The 20,884-nt window shown below is 40.7% G+C and overlaps 1 protein-coding gene across 1 annotated transcript in view; it reads right to left on the bottom strand.

Moving 5' to 3' along the window:
* kif6 (kinesin family member 6) overlaps window positions 1-20,884 on the bottom strand; it is a 55,894-nt gene that overhangs the window by 13,177 nt on the left and 21,833 nt on the right. The window contains exons 12-15 of the mRNA XM_041953162.1: window positions 19,165-19,327; window positions 10,066-10,263; window positions 1,267-1,369; window positions 605-660 (exon numbers count right to left, since the gene is read on the bottom strand). Coding sequence (XP_041809096.1) covers window positions 605-660; window positions 1,267-1,369; window positions 10,066-10,263; window positions 19,165-19,327 — 520 coding nt within the window. The remainder of the gene's footprint in view (window positions 1-604; window positions 661-1,266; window positions 1,370-10,065; window positions 10,264-19,164; window positions 19,328-20,884) is intronic.

A 20,884-nucleotide genomic window follows, 5' to 3' on the forward strand; every position in this document is an offset into this window, starting at 1 on the left:
TTACTTCAGTACACTCCATCCATGCCGAAGGACAACCTGAAGTGTCAAAGCACCGACACACAGTAGTCGAAACACGCATCTATGTTTCTCAACATAGACAGAAGCCCAGTGGATTCCTCAGAGATAAACTTTATCATTACTCAGCAGTGACTGAAACTCGGGTTTATGCCAGCCATTTTGGCACAGTAAGGCTACCTGTCAAGGACATTGCCCAGAAGAACACACGAGTGTGCTTACAGAGTCATCATAAATCAACCTGGGCCAGGCTAGTAATAAGCACAGGTTGGAAGACTAGGTGGCTGGAAATCACAACTCCTGGTCATGGAAAGGTTTAGGAATGTGCTGAACGACATATCTACCCTCCAGGGAGAGAGAACCTGACAGTGATGTGTTCATAAACGATTTCCAGGCAGGAAGGCTGGTGTCTTTTGGGACCCAGAGAACATTAAAGGAAATTATCAGTCCTCTTCACAGCTTGTACCACAGCCTTTGTTTTCCATTAGCATGATGATGATGATGATGCAAATTAAATGTAGAATTGAATGTTTTCACAGTTTTGAAATGTAATGTGATTTTCGGAGGGCAACATGTCGAGACAACTTACTGATTCTGTTTCTGGCTGCATTCAGTTGCTCCCCAAGCCTTCTGGCCTCAGCTGACCTATTCAAAGAATGCAGGCGTTAATGGGTAATGTGACAAACTCAATGTGGTAAAGCAACAATGACCATGTGCAATGCAAGATTTTTCATTGTGGAAGGGCAATAAAGAAACCGGAATGCTAATAGTCCAAATGAAAATGAAACACAGCCCACTGTAAGTCCGTCTCTACATACACAAAGCTTTATTGGGCTCTCACAGAAATAGAGCTCTTCTGAAAAATGTTCACAGAATCAGCAGGTCATGTTTTCATTTTTGATTGTGGTTTCACTCAGACACCTGGATGGAAAAAATCTTCAGTCCAAAACACATTCGATTAAAGGCAGTTTTTCTGAGGTACAATGGTGGTGACCAACAAACGAGGAAGTTGTGCTGTGACATGTACAGTGCATGCATCTGTAGCATATGTCAGGGTTTTTTAAATGACATGACAGGTCATGTGTTCGCTGTGTGATTTGTGATAATGCTTGATTGATCGATAAATGGGAGCTTAAAATAAATACCACATATTGCACTGCTCACATTGCTCATACTGCAGAACTAAACATGGGGCAATATCTAGATGTGAACTTATCAAAAGTGTTGAACGACTTGTTCTAGATCACTAACCTCTGTCTGAGTAGGTTCTTGTTGTCTTCAATGGCCAGATGGTCCTCGTGGTTCCTGATAAAGGTCTCAAAGGCCTCTTGCTTCCCCAGAGGCAGCTGTGGATCTGAGAGAAAAAGTTCCAACACTAACACATAAGCTTTATTCAGCCTGTCAGAAGCTAATGCTCATTTCACCAGATATAGGCTGAACACACTTCCTAATCAAACCTAGCATGCAGACTACCATCCTAACAAGAGCACACTGACTCTACTGAAATTAATCTAATATCTATGAGAAGTTGCAACAGATCTTGCTGTGCAGATCTGAACAGTGAGGTGTGAGCTGTGCACATTCACAGGTACTCCAGCTAGATGCCGGCTAGGTCCCCCTGATATAGTTGACCTCCCACCTATTACTAATTGCAAAACTGAAGGACTGTTAGACTTACATTCACTGTTTACATTGACAGCAATTCTTATCATGTCAGCATTACAAAGCAGAAGCCTCCACCAAACTTTGAAAAAATCAACATGTGAGGTAGGTAACTTTGGACATAACGTCCTGCATTTTTCTTAAAGTGCAATAGACCTGCTTCAAACTTTGTTCGTGCTTTTGTAAAACAAAAGTTTACCTGTGACTTGACATTCCCATTGTCTGATGAAGGGAAGGGAAAGGGAAGACGTGCCAGGCAACATAGACTCCTCTACTATGGCGAGGTAGCCACAATAACTGGCAGGGATGTTTTAAAGGACATTTCAGGACAACGTTCAATGCCACTGAATACATTTTCAAAATGGAGGATAGTTGTTTTTCACAGCATATTTTTTTCATAGCAGGAATAGCATGGGTGTAACTGATAACGTTGATAATGATGCTGTTATGATAAATGTTTAGCAGTTTATTTTGGGGGATGTCTTGTAGGAGAAGGTGTGCTGACGGCACACTTGGCAGGTGGTGGCACCGACTCATTAGCCAGGAATTTCAACTGTGGGAGATAGATTTATGGGCTTCACTAGAAATTGGACACCCCACACGGATGACAAAGACAAAGAGTTTGTCTCACACACCACCATGGACGGTATATATACACCTTTGAAACAGAACATTCACAACATTCACAAAAGGCCAACTGGACCAATGAAGCGGCTCCTGAGGAAGATCAAGAGAGATCACCTGGTCCGAGTGACCTGGAATGGAAAGTAAGAACTGTGACCTGGCAGTGAGTTAACATTCACCTAGGGAAGTTTAGGTCATAGTATTTCCACCCAAGTATTCACCACTGCTTACTAGTTTCTCTGGATTGCCTGCAGCTACCAACATCTCTTAAACTGCTCATTCTGCAGACAAAGATGTCCAAATTTCAGATGAGTCATGCAAATGCAACATACAAAGCCCCCAGTTTAAAAAGGACTTAAACCCCTTCACATTTCATTAAAAAACTTACTACCTTTTGCCATTTAATCAGCACACCTGCTTTCAATCATTCAATCAAGACCTGCGGCCGCAGTATAAAAGCAGCGGCCTTCCTCCCAGAATTTGTCAAATCGTCTGTTTATCCTCGTGCTAACGGCCGAGACTTCAGAGATCATTCAAGTATTTTTGCTATCGATGGCCTTGTCTGCTACCTGCCTTCCTGTCTCCTGTCTTTTTGTGCCCAGGTGCCTCCCTTCATGCTCCATTCTACACCCTTTCAGTCTGTTGTTGAACATTACAGAAAAACACAGGATATCTCGGATCATGTGTCTATTAAAGTATAAGGGACACAATTGGTGAATATCATCTTTAAATGTAGGTCTCGGGCCATTTAAACACTTAAAGAGAGGCAGAGCGTGGATATATATGTACATATGTATACATATATATGTATTTGGAAATAAAACAGTTTACTGATTTCTAATGCCACCTTTAGATATTTCTGTTCAGTGCTTTGCTCACATGCCACAATGATGTAGCTTCATTTGGGGGCTTTCACAAGCAAATATTGATGTGACTGTTCGTAACTCAATCAGTATATGTATGTACGCATGTATATATGTCACCCCTTAAAATCTCCATGCCACCCTTTTGCCTCCCCCTGAATATTTCTCTGGTTCCTAAAGTTAAGACAAGCAAACAGACGCAGCAGACACATCTGCCAATTCATCAAAGCTGTGTCTGAACTTGACAAATCAAATTTACAGTAAACCAAGTTCTGTTTCTCCTACAAACCAACAGGTTTTTTCCTGTATGCAAGACTGCGCTGGATTGTATATGACCTAATCTTGTAATAGAATAGTAAGCATCATTATTTCACAAGATTTCTGTGGAAAACTCAAAGCTTCACCATGAAATCCAATAAATTCCACCCTTGCTAAAATGTGTAGATTTTTGTGACAAAGCTGTTCTAACCAAAGACATACACAGGACAGAAACTCATGTGAGATTAATTGTAGGACAGTTAGGAATTTTGTTTCTTTATTTTTGGAAAGTCTTGATTGAAACCAGCAGGCTTCTCATAGGCGCACAGAATGTTGCAAGAGCCAACCTCAACAAATCACTTCAGGAGGTTTCTTGAGGGAAATGCACTCCATTCGACTCTTGTATAAAGCAACATTCCAGGAATATCTAGGAGTGATATGACATCATATTATGTTGTACTAACATAATTTGTGGGGTAATGAGATCACACGGACCTTAGGCCAACTTTCCTAATTCTTCTTTCTTTCCCAAGTGCTGACAAACCACAGAGGTTTTACAGGGGAGGAATGTGTTGTGACTATTGTTGCTGTTTCAACAAATTTTAGAAAGGAAATACCAGCCAAGTAAATTATGACCATACTTTTCCATCAATCTCTAAGAATAAAAATGTCTGATACCAGTTGTTAACTGCTAGCAGAAAAGGTCAGAACTTGTAAACCTGATAGAAAAACAACACTTACAATGTTTTTAGTACATTGTGTGTTCCTACTGCATGGGGCAGTAGTATTTAATCTACTGAGATGTCCCTATTATCTCAGGACAGGACAGGATGCCCCGGTAGAATCACCAGCATCTCATAACATGCTAGCAAAATTTCCATTAAGATCTCACTCTCCCTGTAAGTCTCAGTCTCCTGTGTGTTTCTGCATGCTCAATACATGTCATCAGCAGCCTGAATTACAACATTAATACCTTGTCCATACATTAGCCACCATTTTATACTGTAAAAGCTCTAAAGAGCAGAAGAAGAAGACACCGTACATCTGTACTTGTGAAAAAAAGACAATAAACAGGCATCTCACAATCGGAGCAGTCCACTTACATACTAGCATAGTAGAAATCCGGTTCTAAAAAAGTTAATGTGAGTGGATTGTTTCTGCAGAAACAGTAGTCTTCAGAAAGAAAGAAGCTGGCAAAGTTGAGAGCCCAGTACAGAACAATGTATTCTGGAAAGAGTAGAGTCGATTATGCAACAATCAATTAGCATGAACTGTTTTTGTGGAAAGGTCACTGTCATTGACAGTCAATCTTCAGGGGACAGCAATAACCCTCTCTGTAACCATAGAGGCTGCTGGCTACAGCAGCAGAACCCACAGATTAAACCTAAATTGAAACACACATAAACATTTTGTGACCCTGAGCATGAGTCAATGAGAAGTGTGGTGCATTTTTTTTAATTTGGACAGAGTAAAGAACAATGATCTAATGTGCACATTGTTTGGTTTAGAGTTTCCAAGTGGGTCATGGAAAATAGGCAGATATGAAACACATGACATATAACACAGGGCACTGTATAAAACAGCTGTGTCAAGTGTCTGTTTCTAGTATTTTGCATATTCTGTGTATTCATGAGGAGCGTCAATATGTAAACAAATATAATGGCGTCTTTTGACACTGTACTATTAACTGATGCTTGTCAGCAGGCGTGCTCCAGGATTCCATGCTGTGAGAGTCAGAACCAGTAAACTGGGAGAAGTATCTTCTGATCCTGCTGGAACTGTTCAATGTGTTCTTAAAAGCTTTTGCTGCCAAAAGTGCCGAGCCTCTCTGGACAACATCGAGAGCTCCCTGCTGGTTAACAGCTGATGGAGCCGGAAGCGTGTTCTGCTCACAGCGCTGTTGCAGAGCAGAAATTGACAGAAATTTCTCATGAAGTGTGAGAAAAGTGGGTGAGCATTCCAGAGTGGACATGTAACGACAAGCAAGGGACTGTAAGATCGGGGAAATATTGAGGGGGCAGGAAAATTTTCACACAACAAAGTGGACAATAATATAAGGTACTGATATTGTTGTGCCTAATTTATCATTATATAGTCTGTTTTTGAGTGATGTAATCAGCTAATACCATCTCAGTTCACTGAGGCTAATTATCTTGCATTTTTCTGTCACAACCGATCTACAAACAAAATCCAGTCCAGTCGTTAATTGGACTTTAGGAGACCCAGGCCGTGTCCAGAACCGGTCATAATTAAAGGGGACTGCGTTGAGGTGGTTCACACCTACAAATACCTGGGAGTGCAGCTGGACGAGAAACTGGATTGGACTGCCAACACTGACGGTCTGTGCAGGAAAGGTCAGAGCCGCCTGTACTTCCTCAGAAGGCTGGCGTCCTTCAACATCTGCAAAAAGCTGCTGCAGATCTTCTACCAGTCTGTGGTAGCGAGTGCCCTCCTGTACGCAGTAGTGTGCTGGGGGAGCAGCTTAAAGAAAAAGGACGCAGCACACCTGGACAAACTGGTGAGGAAGGCAGGCTCTGTCGTTGGCACAGAGCTGGACAGTCTAACATCTGTGGCAGAGCGACGGTCATTGAACAAGCTCCTGTCCATAATAGATTATCCTGATCACCCACTGCACAGCAACATCTCCAGGCAGAGGAGCAGCTTCAGTGACAGACTGCTGTCATTGTCCTGCTCTACTGACAGGCTGAAAAGTTCCTCCCCTACGTCGTACAGCTCCTCAACACCTCTCGGGGAGGGCAATAAAAGCAATAATCAACACAACAACTCCGGACTCACTATACACTCACACCACACACCATGGACACACGCACTTTATCACACACACACCTATATGCTGGACTTAAGTGTGGACAAACCAACTGTTGCACGCTGTCATTTTGCACAACTGCACTACTGCGCTCACATTCAACCACCAGATGTCTATCCTGTATAGCTTAGTTCTATATTCTTATCTCACTATTTTTTCTTATATTGTTCTTTTGTATTTTGTATTGGATTTTTGCCTCCTTACTTGAAAGTTGTTCTTTACTTGAAAGTAGTTCTTGTTCTTATTTTGCATGCCCTTGTGTGTTGAGCTGCTGGAACTGCAAATTTCTCTTTGGAGATTAATAAAGTATCTATCCATCTATCACCTATCTAATTAGTTTTTGTAGGTGGGAAAAGAGACGAGAATTAAAGCAACCATGTCAAATCACCCTGATTCACTTACTTTGCGGTCACTGAGTCAAGTGTGTAAAAGTAGTATACTACACCCTTTCAAGCTCTACAGTGAAGAGAAGTGCATTCAATGTTGTGTATTTACAGAAGGAAGATCCATGACAGTACCAGCCTGTTTTCTAATATAAGCCAATAGGAACCATCTCTGCTGTAGACATGTTGGATTTGGTCAAAATATCGGGGGTCATTCGGGGATGATTATCTTTGACATGTAGACTGGAGGAGCATGGATGGAGCACCACCAACACAGCTGCCTTATTTGGACAAAGTTGCTATTAGTTTTATTTTTTAAGGATATGATGATATCAGTCACAAGCCCAGGACCAAGTCTCAAGTATCAAAGATAAAATCTGATTTTGGCCTGACCAAAACTTCACATGTGCTGGTATACTCTATGTATGGAGGAAATGAAAAGAATGGCTCAAACTGTTGTCTTCATGCCTATTCCTCATGGAAGCTACTTGAAAACTATTTTGTCAAGTGAATATCTGCTGACAGTGAGGTGGACAGTTTGTTTCCCAGGCTCCTGCTGTCAGGACAGTGTGGACTGCCTGGCTGGACGCTTCAGTAGTGATTAAACGCAGCTCAATATAATAAGAGGAAACATAAAAGCATCATTTGACTTTTCTGTGTCCGAGCCAAAAGTAACTTTGCACAACATTTATTCAAAAACTCAAGCATTATGACCAGAGCCAAAAAGATTCTGCACAATGACTTGTGTTTGTGAGTCTGACAGAAATGACCCGTGCCCTCTCTCTTTTGAAACAGCTGGATTATTTACATGGAATGTTTCAATGTTTCGGATTAGTATGACCTATACTTTGAGGCTCAAATATTGCAGGTCATGTAGGTATTCATGTTGCTGGTCATTAGAGGAAAAAGATGGTCATTGTAACTATGTATACACTAAATGTACAGTAAAGATAAAGCCCACTTTATGAGGTGGTGAGGTGGTGGTTGTAAAGCAGCAGATGCCCCACAGCCACTGGTCAACCAAATGAATCCACAGTCATTACGTTCCGATGAAGTCAGGGAGAGAAAAAAAGAGGACTTGAGGGGCCAGGTGAAAACAAATACTCTGGCGAAGTGACTCAAATGATCATGCTTGCTTCATATAAAATCACATACCATTCTGAGAGACTAAGGCACATCATTTATCAGCGGTTTTATAAACCACAGCTTTACAGTCATCCATCACAGTGCTCCTCATTGTCCCTTCGATGAATGATTCCTTTACTAATTCCAACTGGATCGAGTTCAAACATGTGTTTGTTTTTTAACAGGCTCTTCTTTCAGAGACACTGTTTGCAATTACTCCTTTGCTGGCCTTATTACCACACTGGGCACCATTACACAAAAATGTCAGAGTCTCAGCAGGCTGTGGTTAGCACAGACAGGAGCGCAGCCTCAGTTTGATCAGTCGCTGGCTCATACACCTGTGCCCAATGGCTATGACCAAGCTCATTATAAAGGCTCGGGTTCATCAAACTTAAGGCTCCACTTTATCAAAATGAAACAGGAAAAGCTAATAAATACTGCTGCTGGCTAGGCGTGTATCCCAAAGCTTCATTGGCTTGACTTTGAAATTCCTGTTACATTCAAACCACATTAAAGTTTAAAAAGCCACAAGTATACTGATTGAAGTCTCTGCTACTTACTCATCATTATACTATCTGTTCAATGGCATTATGATCTAAACCTTTTGAAGGTACGCACCATCGCCAAATACATGGAGATATAATTTTATATATATATATGTGTGTGTGTGTGTATTATTTAACTTAAATGTAATTAACATGCAAAAATAATCAAATGTCTGTGGCTAGACCTCAAAAGAGCATGCAAAACAGCATTTTTACCTCAATTTCATCTGTTGGCAGCAGATTGATTTCAACTTGGTTCTTGTGACCTGTGTGAGCTGGTCTTGCATATATCATCATACAGCAAGAATCTCACAGAACTAGAGGCCTTTTGAAAAGAAAAATGGGCGAAAACAAGGATTTAAAGGCTCTTTGCTCTGACAAAAAACATTTACGAGCTATAATATTTGGTAAAAAACAAGTGTTGCTAATTACTGCCATGTAGGGTGCCCAAACCTTTGCTTCAGGCATTGGCTGTGTAAGAGATGGAAAACAAGAAGTTATCTTATGAAAGAAGAAATCTTTTTGGAGACTTCTGGAAATCAGGACATCTATCACTCACTAACCTAGCCACAGTAACAGACATTTTGACCAGGGGCGCCCAAAGTTTTGCATACCACTGTAGCTTTTAAATGTATCAGCTTCTCATCAGCAACAAATTACAGGTTTAATATACCGTACTGTCTAATGTTGCTCTGCTGACAGGATTACACCGGGCCACTTGAGTGGCTCCTAATGTTCCTAAATGCATGCAATCCCGCTCATGACATTGTTTAGATATAAGACAACGTAGGGAGCTCTGGAATGTTATGACTCTTCACCATAATCCAGAAATTAAGGATTTGTCATGCCCCACAGGCAACCTCAACAGGCACACTGAAAATGAGCATGACCACAAAGAGCTGCCCACATTCCAATTGAGAGAGAGTCAACATATATAAAAGTCTGTTTCATTTAAACTGTGTGCTCTCCTGGCCACCATGGGATACTTTTGACCCATTATTACTATTTAGCAGCAGTGAGCAGCCACAGTGCAGTGCCAAGGCATTGATAACTCAATTGCAGTATTTATATTATTAGTTTATACCTAAAATGCATGTTTTTTTTGAGTGCGGAACCCAAATCAACACAGAAAGAACATGCTATCTCCACATAAAGAGCCATAGTTGTCCCTGGTAGACTTCAAGCCTACAGCCTTCATGCAACAGCAACAACAATAAGCATGATAACATGGAACATGAAATGAAAAACAGTATCTAACCATGCTGACTGTTTCTTTTTCAGGTGCCAAGGTTTGAGATACCTGTCCCTGAGAATTCTGCCACCACCCCAATACAATAACAGCATGTGCAATGATGTTTGTGGAGCTTACAGCAGGAAAAAAGACATAAAAAAAAAAAAATCAACAGCAACATATGTATCCCAGTTACTCTGGATAGTTCAAACTGTGGTATACTGGCACCCTTTCAAGCATTACAGTCACGAAAAGTGTATTTCGTCATAAGTTGAAATACTATAGGAGAAAGATCCATCACACTACCAGCCTGTTTCCTCATACAGGATAGTACAAGGACAGCTTTCATTAGAACTACTTTCTATTGAAAAAGAGCAGGAAGATACAGGGATAACTATATCGATAAATGTGGACACCATTTCAAATTGCTAAGTGAGCGACACATATGGAAGTTTTAAAATGTTATTTTAAATGTTTGAAATGTTGTTTTTACCATTCCTTTGTAAAGACAAGAAAAAACCTTTTAAAGTACCTTTATTCATGTACTGTATAGCTCGTCCTCTGTGGTCTTCAGAGATAATGTCTGTGCCTCCATCCCTCAACACTGGCAGTGTGGACAACCTCGAGGCACTCTGGGAGGTCAGGCTCTGGCAGTTGGTGATGTTAGCAAGCTGAGCAGCAGCATCCTGGGCCCTTTTTTTCTCCTTCTTCAACATCTGAAGTAGGATACCTGTAGGCACTGAGTCAAGGACTCTACTTGTCTATACGTTGGAAGAAGTAGTGGTTGGAAAATAGACTTTTCACTCAATTGTGCATGCATATCACAGAGCAAGAGTACAAAATAACAATGAAGACACTTTCAGAAGGACATCAAGTCAGTTCTTCCAAATATTCAAATCCGATTTAATTATGGATTGAATTGTCATGAAAGTTAGCCCCAAAGTGACAATCTACAGTAAAAGTGTAGCATCCATTGTGATTTCCTAAAAGCAGTAGGCTTCATTGTGGGCTTTCAGTAATGGGTTCTGACATGTGCTCAGCGTCTGACCTTGCAGGCTTAGGAAGATATCATGGTCTGGGATGAATCAGTGGAGAGTAGAGGAGCCAGGCAGGCTGCAGAGACTGACGGACAAGATTCCACAAACCCTTCTCCCACTGATGGGGTTGCATGCCTGTTTGTCTACTCAAGTCCAAGTGTAGATGTGTCAGTAAGTCTTGGTGAGCTTGTGTAAAAGTGACAGAGAGAATTGAGTCGCTTGAAGAGGCTTAGATCCTGTTCACACTTTTATCGCCATGACACATTTCACTTCATATGCAATGTCTCTATGCGTGAGGACAATGCACTATAATTGTTTCTTTTGTACTTTGCTTCCAACTCCACAATACTATTCTGTATTTGATCAGCTGCCTCTGGCTCAAACTGTTTTCAGCTGGCCTCACATATCTTTTATCATTAATGCACACATTAATGACACAGCAGAGGACAGATTCATTCAGCGCTTTCAAATTTGATTATCAAATTGACGCCTGTTTGCACTTTTACTGTATAACGGAAGCACACTGCTGGTTTCACTGCTCATGAGAAAGGAGAGGGTGGTGCTAGCAGAGGCACTTTTTGCTGCCAGAGGGGAAACTGTAATTGTGTGAACTTCCATCCATCCATTATCTATACACCGCTGAATCCTTTCCAGGGTCACGGGGGGGCTGGAGCCTATTCCAGCCGTCTCTCGGGCGAAGGCAGGGGACACCCTACATATACAGACAAACAACCACGCACACCACTCATTCACACCTACGGACAATTTAGAGATATCAATAACCTCAGCATGTTTTTGGACTGTGGGAGGAAGCCGGAGAACCTGGTGAAAACCCACGCTGCACAGGGAGAACATGCAAACTCCACACAGAAAGACCCCTGGCAGGATCGAACCAGGGACCTTCTAGCTGTGAGGCGACGCTGCTAACCACCGAGCCACCGTGCAGCCCTTGTGTGAACTTTGCATGAGAAATCTGTATAACAAAAAACATGATCAAGACATTGCACAGAAAGTTGTCAAGATTGCTTTTAAGACGTCAACTGTGAGCAAGAAATCAAAGCTTGTCACAGGTTAGCAGCTAAAGGGGCAAAATCTTAGCTAAAGTTAGGACAACTAAGCCTGTCTAATCTTTACTTTTGATCTTTCTATACATTATCTACATGAATACAACATTACAGTCTCACAAAATCCTCATTCAGCTTCTGACCTATGTGTCTGTTTTTCCACTATAAAAGAACATGTTTGATGACCCAGTCACAACCCATAATTTAGAGGCAACATATTAGCCAGTTCTTTAAACATGGTCCTTTCATGAGATTAGCAGACATCTAGTTGTGGCCAGACTGAAACGGTGGTGGTCATCAGATAATTTGGGATGTAAGAAAAAATGTCATTATTTTGGATGATGAATGGATGTAGGAGCTGGAGACAAGAATTTATAATCCTGTCAGCCAATACAAAGGGGACGTCCATGGGAACAATAGCATACAGTTTCCAATGAAACCAACCATGCAGTATTCTCAAAACTGCCAAAATCTAAACCCAACACCATTCCAAATGATCTATCGAGGCCAAGTTTTACAGAGATATATGACTGCAGGTCTTATGTCATTGTTTCATACAAGCCATTACTTCAGACTGTTGTTCACCATTTTTTCCAGCACTGAATCTCTGGCATCTGTTATCATCATTTATGCTGAGCACTACCATAAAAGTATGGTATATGATGAAAATTTCTTATGGGGGTTGCACGTTAGATCTGTGGGCTGCCACACATGCCATGCACTCAGAATGTGGTCAAACAGAGCTCATGATGTGTATTCAATCTCTCCCTCTCATCTTTCTTGTCTCTCTCTATTATGCTGTCCAATAAAGCAGACATCACAGGAAATAAAGCAAATGCCGTTAAAATTACCACAACTGGCAAAGGTGCAATGCCAATCTCAATGTCACAAATTTCTCCAATTTCATGTACATTACAGTATAAGTCATAAAAAAATGTAAGGGAGATATTTTGTTAGTTATAATTAGAAGACGGTTTGAGCAGAGTCTTCAAAGAAGGCAATATTGGGGTGAAGCTACAAATAGCAAATCCACCAGCTGTTTATTTAGTGCCCTCTAGTAAAAAGGGGAAAATTTAAATTGATCTGGTCCTTGTGATCTTTTCTTTAGTGTGACTCTCAGGTCAAGATGCCTACATGGATATCTCATAATCACAGTCTGGCTGAGCACATTCACCTTCTCAATTGGATGAACTCTTACAATTTTAATGACCACAAGACCTGTCCTCAGGACTAACTGCACAACTTGTAGTTCATTTTTGATAGGGCTACAAATAAAATTCAAAAATCAATGTCACTAACTCTGCCCAACAAAATAGTATTTTGGAGTGCAAAGGACAATTAAAACATTATATTATTAATTTAGATAACGTTTGACAAAAATCAACATTAAAAATATTGTTATTCTGTTTTTTTTATGTCAAAAACTACAGCATGATGAAGCACATACAACAAATCTGTGCAGTGACAATAAACAAGTTCATGGTATTTATAAGGTGACTTCTAAATGAATTTATTATTATTATTATTTTTATTTCTTTACATCTTCAAAGATGCACAAAACACTACAAAGCTTTAAGTAGTCCTTGATCCCAGTCATTGACAAGGATATGAGATCCGTAATCAGAGATCTCTGGTGAGCACCAGCAGTGGGCTTTACATGGACTGAATGAAAACTGAAGAATGAGTGTTAATCGAAGCCCAAAACTCAAATTTGTAAGCACTATATTGTTTCTGATATGACAATGACAATAATTGGAGTTTGGAGTCAGTTACTCGGGTCAGACATTGTACAGTGCACACAGAGATCTGAAAAATGCCCATGCTAATGTCAACACCTGTCATCAACAGAGCCATAAGTGGTTAGTTATTCTGTATTACCCAAGACTGAGCCCTACACTACTTCAAATCATTCAGATAAAATTAAGCTACAATCAGTTAAATTAAAACTTTAAAGACCAAGCAAACATTTCCAATCTGCAAACAGACCAGTTTAGGTAACATCATTCAATCAGTACTAATTTGCATATGTGCAAATACAGTTTGCAGCTGGCAGCGAACCTAAACTCTGCATCCATGTTTGACAAATTGAAATTCAGCACAAAACCCAGTGTGAGCTACACAGGTCACAAAGTCACAATTAATTCACAGGAATCAGCAAACATTAAAACCCTCCCAATTATGTACATTATGTAAAACTGGGTGATATATTTGCATATTCAAGAACTAGCTTGTTGAATACCTGTTTCATCAGACTCAGAGGTAGAGTAAATAGAGGATATAGAGGTAACACAACTTTCAAACTGCAAGATTCCAAAGAGGTTAAAGGCATCAATGCATTGAAATATCAGGGTAGAATAACCAAAGTCATTAGGATGCATTGTGTGGGTAGAGCAAATGTCTGTGCCAAATCTTGTGGCAATACATGTGGTAGATGTCCTCATCACTGTTGCAATTATGACTCAGTATTAGGCAAATCTGCCTTGGATACATTTAACAGCACATGGGAGCCAAAAGAAAATAAAAGGACAACTATCAGATTATTCCAAAAGGAATAATCTGATAGTTGTCTTTTTCTATGTTAAAATATAGCTTTATTTCCCTGGATCACTGCCATTACACAACATTTACCCCCATGTTCCGATATGGAGTATACTAAAAACATTATGTGGTAAATGCAAACTTTAATACGATTAAAAACTGAAATCTGAAATCTTAAAAATGTTGGTAGAACTAGACTGAAAGTATTTACTAAAAAGCAGGTAGTTTGCAGCTGCTTGTTGTCTAAGGTTCCTAAAGGTAAGTGTACAAAGCAAGCAAATACAATAAGTAGCATTACTGCTTCCAGGGGAATTAAATCAATCAGTTTGGCTGTATTTGTGATATTGATCTGAATAGTGACTTGCTGTTACAGAGTAACATCTTACCACTGTGTGTCTACCCGCTCCTGTCTCTATTCTGAAGGACTCCTCCAGACTGCTAGCTTCAGATGTGTGTCGTGGAAGCTCTTGCTTTTCATTTCGGTGCTCATGTAAACAGGTTAGAGCAGTCACACAGCCAGTGTGAGCTGTGCTGCAGCAGTTTGAGAGATTCTGAGTCTCTCCTATTTTTTCTGTGCGACATGGGAAGTTCTCAGGAAAAACTGATATCCCAAGTATCAGGTGAAGGGCAGTATTTTTTTCTGCGTGTTCTCTGTCTCTGTCTCTCTCCCTCTGAACATCGTTACTGATGACCATTATCAAAGGCAAACTCCTCTAGAGACCAGCCACAAAACAGGTCAGCTTTGTTGGTCTCAGTCAGGCGGGCTTTAAGTTAAGGGGGCTTTTGCAGCAAAAGCTTTGTCTACCCACACGAGACTCACAGCCATGAGTCCCTCTAGCCCCACTGGACCCAGCATCATATGGTTGATGTCAGAGTCCAGCTTGCACAACCTAGTGAATTGCATTCTGCTGAGCAGGGCGATGGAGGATCGGCAAGTTGTACTTGCTGAGTCTCTCGAGCCATTCAGCTGTCCCCTTTGTTAACCACCAAAGGTTGCTGCGGTCAGTGTTGCCAATGAAGGGCTGCCCCAGGAGGTACTGCCAGCAATGTAATGTGAATTCCACCATGGCTAGCAGTTCTTGCCATGGGGTGCAGTAGGCTAGAATGCGCTCCCTGCCCTGCTGAATTTATGAGACGACAGTGCTCATGCAATGTTGCTTGTGTCGGCCTCCAGTATCATGTCACCTTGCTTGAGTGGGTAGCCCAGGACTGGTACAGTGGTGAGCAGATGTTTGAGGACATTGAAGGCTACCTGGCATTCCTGACATTTCCTTGTCAGGGCATGGAGGGACTCGGTTATAGAAGCCAAGTCTCTTACAATCGTCAATAATTGCAAGACCGAAGCATCCTCAGACCTCCTGAAGCAATGTTGTTTTTGCACCTTCTGGACTTTGCTGGGATTTGTGGCCATACTATTTTCTGTGGCTCAGGTAGGCTACCTGGAGGCAGAATAGGTTTCAGTTTCAGGTTGGCCCGGTGGAGTTGGTTGTGCACCTGGTCCAGCCACTGCGGCATTTCTGACACATCCCTGCCCAGCACAATCATATCATCCAGGAAGACCAGACAGGACTACCACTGCATGCTTGCCAAGACGGAGTCCAACAGTCACAGGAATGTTGCTGTAGCATCACACAGTCCGCACGGCATGACATTCCATTGGAACAGTCAATTTCTAGTGCAGACCACTGCTTTGCATGCTCTAGGGGTTAGTTCAACTTGCCAGTAGCTGGAGGCAGGGTCCAGCGTGCTAAACCATTTGGCAGTGTAGATGGGGATCCAGTGTGTTTTGGATGCAGGCAACGGGTATGCATCTTAAATATGAAGGGGGCGCAGTTTTAAGGGGTTGAGCTGGCATTGGGATTTGGGCAAACAGCACTCTTTGTTGAGGCTCAGCATCATCTTCCCTTTAACTGGTTACCGGAAATGGGTGTTGCCTCATACCAGATACACCTGTCCAGCCTCAAGAACCACAGGGCCACTCTCAGTGCACATGCCTTTGGTTTGCTTTAAGAGTGGAAATACATCACTTCCTCTCTGAACAGCACAATGCAGTGTTCAAGGCGCGCTTGTGCTTGGGTAAGAAATGGGTGGCCTTCGAGAGCCTCATCACTGTGCTCTGGATGAAATTCCCCCAAGAGGTTTGCATGGGGTGTTGTAATAGTAGCAGCGGATGGCATAGCTCTGTTGGGCAGATTTAATTGCTGGGCATGAGTTTGGTGATTATAGACATGGGAGCACAGGTCTTTATTTTGTGTGTTGGCCGTGTCGTCTTGAAAGCAGCAACTGTCCCCATTAGCAACAACAAAGGGTTTGTGCTTTATCGACTATGCTGAGTGAACTCATGGTTTTTCAGTCACTCCTTCCTCGTTTCACAAACACGGGTTAAAATGTTAATATCTTTCATTTCTTTCACTCACACAGTCCATTTTTGACTTTGACTCAGATTGGAGAGGGCTGCAGTGCTTTGGCTGCAGCTGCCATTTCATCTTAACTTCTTGGCCAGGTGAGCATCTAGCATGGGCAAGAGAGTTCCTTCATGATCGCCATTGTAAGCCTTTTCCTGTTCATCATCCAGACTGTATTTGAGAAGCACAAGGGATGTATTTGTTTTCCTCCTGGGCCAAAGTTGATACTTGATTGGGGACTAACCCCTATCATTTTTTTAAGCAGCTGGGAAACAACACTCTGGAACTTCACTTTGATCTGCAGCCTTTATTTACTGACAGACTGTAGCCTGCACTGTGCATTTACTGCTAAACTGACAACTTACTGCTAACCTTTCTGCCCAGCTCCACTCACATTTACTGCAACTCCTATGCTGCTCTCTCTCTCTTGCTCAACCACTCAATCGCCACACACACACTATGCATTGCCCTATTACTTAAAGAAGGTATTTTGGCATTGTTTTGATTTGGCATCAGAATGAATCTAATGTATTCGTTCTTCGTTGAACCAGAATGATAAGATAATGATAAGATAAAATCTTTTGTGAAATAAGTTTGACTAAAATGACAAAAAAAAATCTGGCTTTGGCTTGACAAGATGAACTGAAATGTCAACATTTTTAATTGACTAAATGACTTAACAGTTAAAAAAAACAGGATGAGGTTGATTTACTAACTACAGAAGGGTTAGGGTTAGGACATTTGACACAGGCCTAAAACTACACTAGCTCTCAGTGATGGTTTTATCAGACCCAGTGGAAGGAGTAGCTTTATAGACATGGAGAGCATGGTGATTAACTAGCAGATGCATGTTTAAGTTGTAGAAATGGTCTGAATGTAGATTTAGGGCTCTGGCTGGAAATTATGTCACCCATACAGTGTTGTCAAACCAAATTACAATATTACATGCTGCAGACAGACCACCCTGAATAAGGGATTGACAGTTTAGGCTACTGAAACTCTATATACAAACTTCACAAGCAAAAAAAATACAGACAATATGGTCAGGAAAGCATGTGCATTACTGGCCGAAATATGTGCTTTTAAACACACAGTGCCAATTTTGGCATTTCCATTTATATTCCATTACCGTTTTGAGAGAGAAAATCTACAACGAGTGGAGGATTTCACATTACAAAACTTTGTCCAAGAAATACTACAGTGAAATATCTGCACAATGATATTCTATTTATTTTGGAGATCTGGCTTTTTTGTGGCTAAATAATCAAGCAGACATCTCAATTTTCCAACCAATGAGCTGTGATATAATGACAAGCTGCAAGATCAGTTGAGGGAAGAATAATCTCATAAAGCCATTAAAAATATCATATTAAAACACAAATAACATAATTGTGAATAATAGTAATTATGAATAACTGCAGTCATTAGATAAACATACTGAACATACACATGCACTGGTGATGATTGCAAGACTTCTAACTTCCATAATTTATGTTTGTAAGAGCTCTGTCATCCAACCACGCAATAACACAGGCAGATTTACTTTTGGATAAATACCTTTCTGCTAATAAAGATTTTACTATCAACACTAAGTGTGATTAAACTGTGAGGTTAGATGCAGACATAAATTTAAAGCCAAGTTGAAACCTGCCGTACTCATTTTATTTTTGGGAATTCTTCCCCTTTTTCTATCAATTAGAAATTCAGATTCCCTATATGCACTATAGTCATTGTCTCTGCTAACTCCACTTTTTGCTAAAGGCAGCAGTGGGCTTCCCTTTTGATACACGATCTTGTCATTTGCCCCTTTTAACCTGTGCCTTTTCAATTTGACGCTATCTCCTTCACTTCCACCTGTGTAAGCACTCTGACCAACCTATCAGAGTCATAAGTGAAGAATCTTTGCAGTCTTAAATTTGCACAAACAAGCCTAAGGTATTTCTACAGGGAATCAATCCGAGGATCTCTGCAGTTCTCCAGTGAAGTTGAACTTTGTCGTGTGTCGTCACTTAATTTTATCCTATGAGACATTTGTGCCAAACTTGGCAGTCATGAGATATCGCGCACGAAAATGGGACGGATGTGAGGTCACAATGACCATGAGGGACGCACAACCTGAAAACATAATGCTGGCATATAAAGGTTTTAAATAATGTGAATCACCTACACCTCTGAACAGCAACTGATCAATTAAGTAGGCACCTAAAACACAACAGCAAACTTGAAGAATGGATTACATTTTGTCTTCATTTGCTCTAGTGTAAGCTGCAAATTTTACGTGTCTGTCTAACTAGCTTACTGCCTGCATTACCAAGCATTAAGTCCACAGGCAATGGGCATGTTATCAGGTTTCTACATAACTATGCTTTGTGCATAATATCGTGCCATCAAGTCCACATTTAAGTCCATTTTTCAGAATTCTCGTTTTAAAATGTGTCACATAAAACATCAGCTGGAGATGGACTTCTCAGCTGACCCATAAAGTTTAAATATCAGCATTAGCTCAGATTAGCTAGCTATACTTTTAAAGTCTGCTTGTGAGAGTCATCATTTTAGCCAACAAAATCTCAGAAATGCCAAAGGATACTGATCTCATCATCACGTTCCCTTAGCATCTTCTTTAATTTGGTCACCTCTGCTGCACTGTGGTGGCTGTCTTGAATTACTTCTTCACTCACTGCTGCTGCTGGTGACTCTGGCCCATCACTGCGCCTATTTCCTCTTTGTCCATCCTTGTCCATGATCATTATCTGTGACACAAACCGCAGAAGAAAGACTGCTGACTTAAAATGTAAGTAAAAAAGAGAAGGGCTACTTTTTCTAAACATTAATACTATTCCTCTTGTTTCCCTGTTTGCAATATAATTCATAAATTTCAGAGCTACTCTAGGTTTACAGCCAGGTGTGAAACATGTTAAAGGATTGGAGTATTTTTTTCCACATAGAGATCAACACTATATAGTAGAAGAGAAAGGTACAGAGGAGTGTTGAGGCTGGTCCCAGACAGTTTTGGGGTCATGCTTTGTGGAAGTACAGTAATGAAGGTACTGGAGTTTGTGCTGAGGTTCCTCAGTTGTGTAAAATAACTTTCCAATTTCATGCCACACCTTTCAGTGTGACAACATACATACACCACAGCACATCCAAGCTCATAGTGCTGAAAAGAGTGCAGATATGCACTCTAGAGTTTGAATATCACCCTTAGCCAAGGACAAGCAGAGAGTTGAGCATAGAAGAGCTACTTTGCACTGAGAATAAAGAAAGAAATCCAAATTCCTACAGAATCGCTGGAGTGTGACTGGTGTGATGCTTAGGGGAATGTAAACTGAACAGGAGATAGAGTGTGAGGATCATAACAAACTGAAGAAGATATAAACAGACATTCAAGTAGGATCTGGAACTGCTTCTGGTGGCTGCTCCAACCAAACCAGAGCGGAAGAACAGTGTGAGCACAGCAGTGTTTTCCCTAAGCTCATTTAATAGCAGTGGGCCATCAGCTGCTGTTTAGAAATATGAATAAAATCTATAACTGATCTGACTTTCTCCTAAACAAAAACTTTTAAGAATTAGTGTTTCCTACCAACATTCTGCAAACTACAACAACTCATTCAAATGCAAACTTTTTCTACAGATGTCTGCATGTCAAATTGTAAGTGGGCTGAGTACAGAGCCAAAACCAAAATGATGACCAGACTCCACCAAAATACAAAGTGCACAGGGAACACAAATATGACATTGATTGAACTACACCTTCCAAGTGGTTTCTTCAGAGTATCAGCTCCTGAAAAATACATACTGTTAAATTCTTTAATGATAAATACAAAAATTAGTCATTGATGTAACACATACAAGTGTTTACTATTGAGTCTGGACCCCACGTGTTTTATAATGATGGATACATGAAAAATATGACCCAATCATAACTGATTACTAGGTAAGATTACTAAATAAATCAAGATCAATAAATGAGTGCTTTCGTTAATTTGATTAATTAGCATCCAACATTTAAATTGCTTTTTGAAAAGTCCAAAGAAGAGCCCAAGGGCCCAAGGTGACACCCACAGATTGCTTTCTCTGACCAACAGGTGCTTCAAAAGGTGTTCAGTTTACAATGATATACAACAGAGACAAGCAGCAAATCCTCATAGTTGAGAATCTGCAACGAAGAAGAAAATATTTGGCATTTTGGCCTGGTAATTTACTTAAATGATTGTTTTTGTAAATTCAAAATTAGCTTGTGGTTAATTTTCTGCTGATTGACAAACTGATTCTTTCAGCGCTAATTTACATTACCACAAATACTGAAC

The sequence above is a fragment of the Chelmon rostratus genome, chromosome 15 (assembly GCF_017976325.1).
Source record: "Chelmon rostratus isolate fCheRos1 chromosome 15, fCheRos1.pri, whole genome shotgun sequence".
NCBI classification, from domain to species: Eukaryota; Metazoa; Chordata; class Actinopteri; order Chaetodontiformes; family Chaetodontidae; genus Chelmon; species Chelmon rostratus.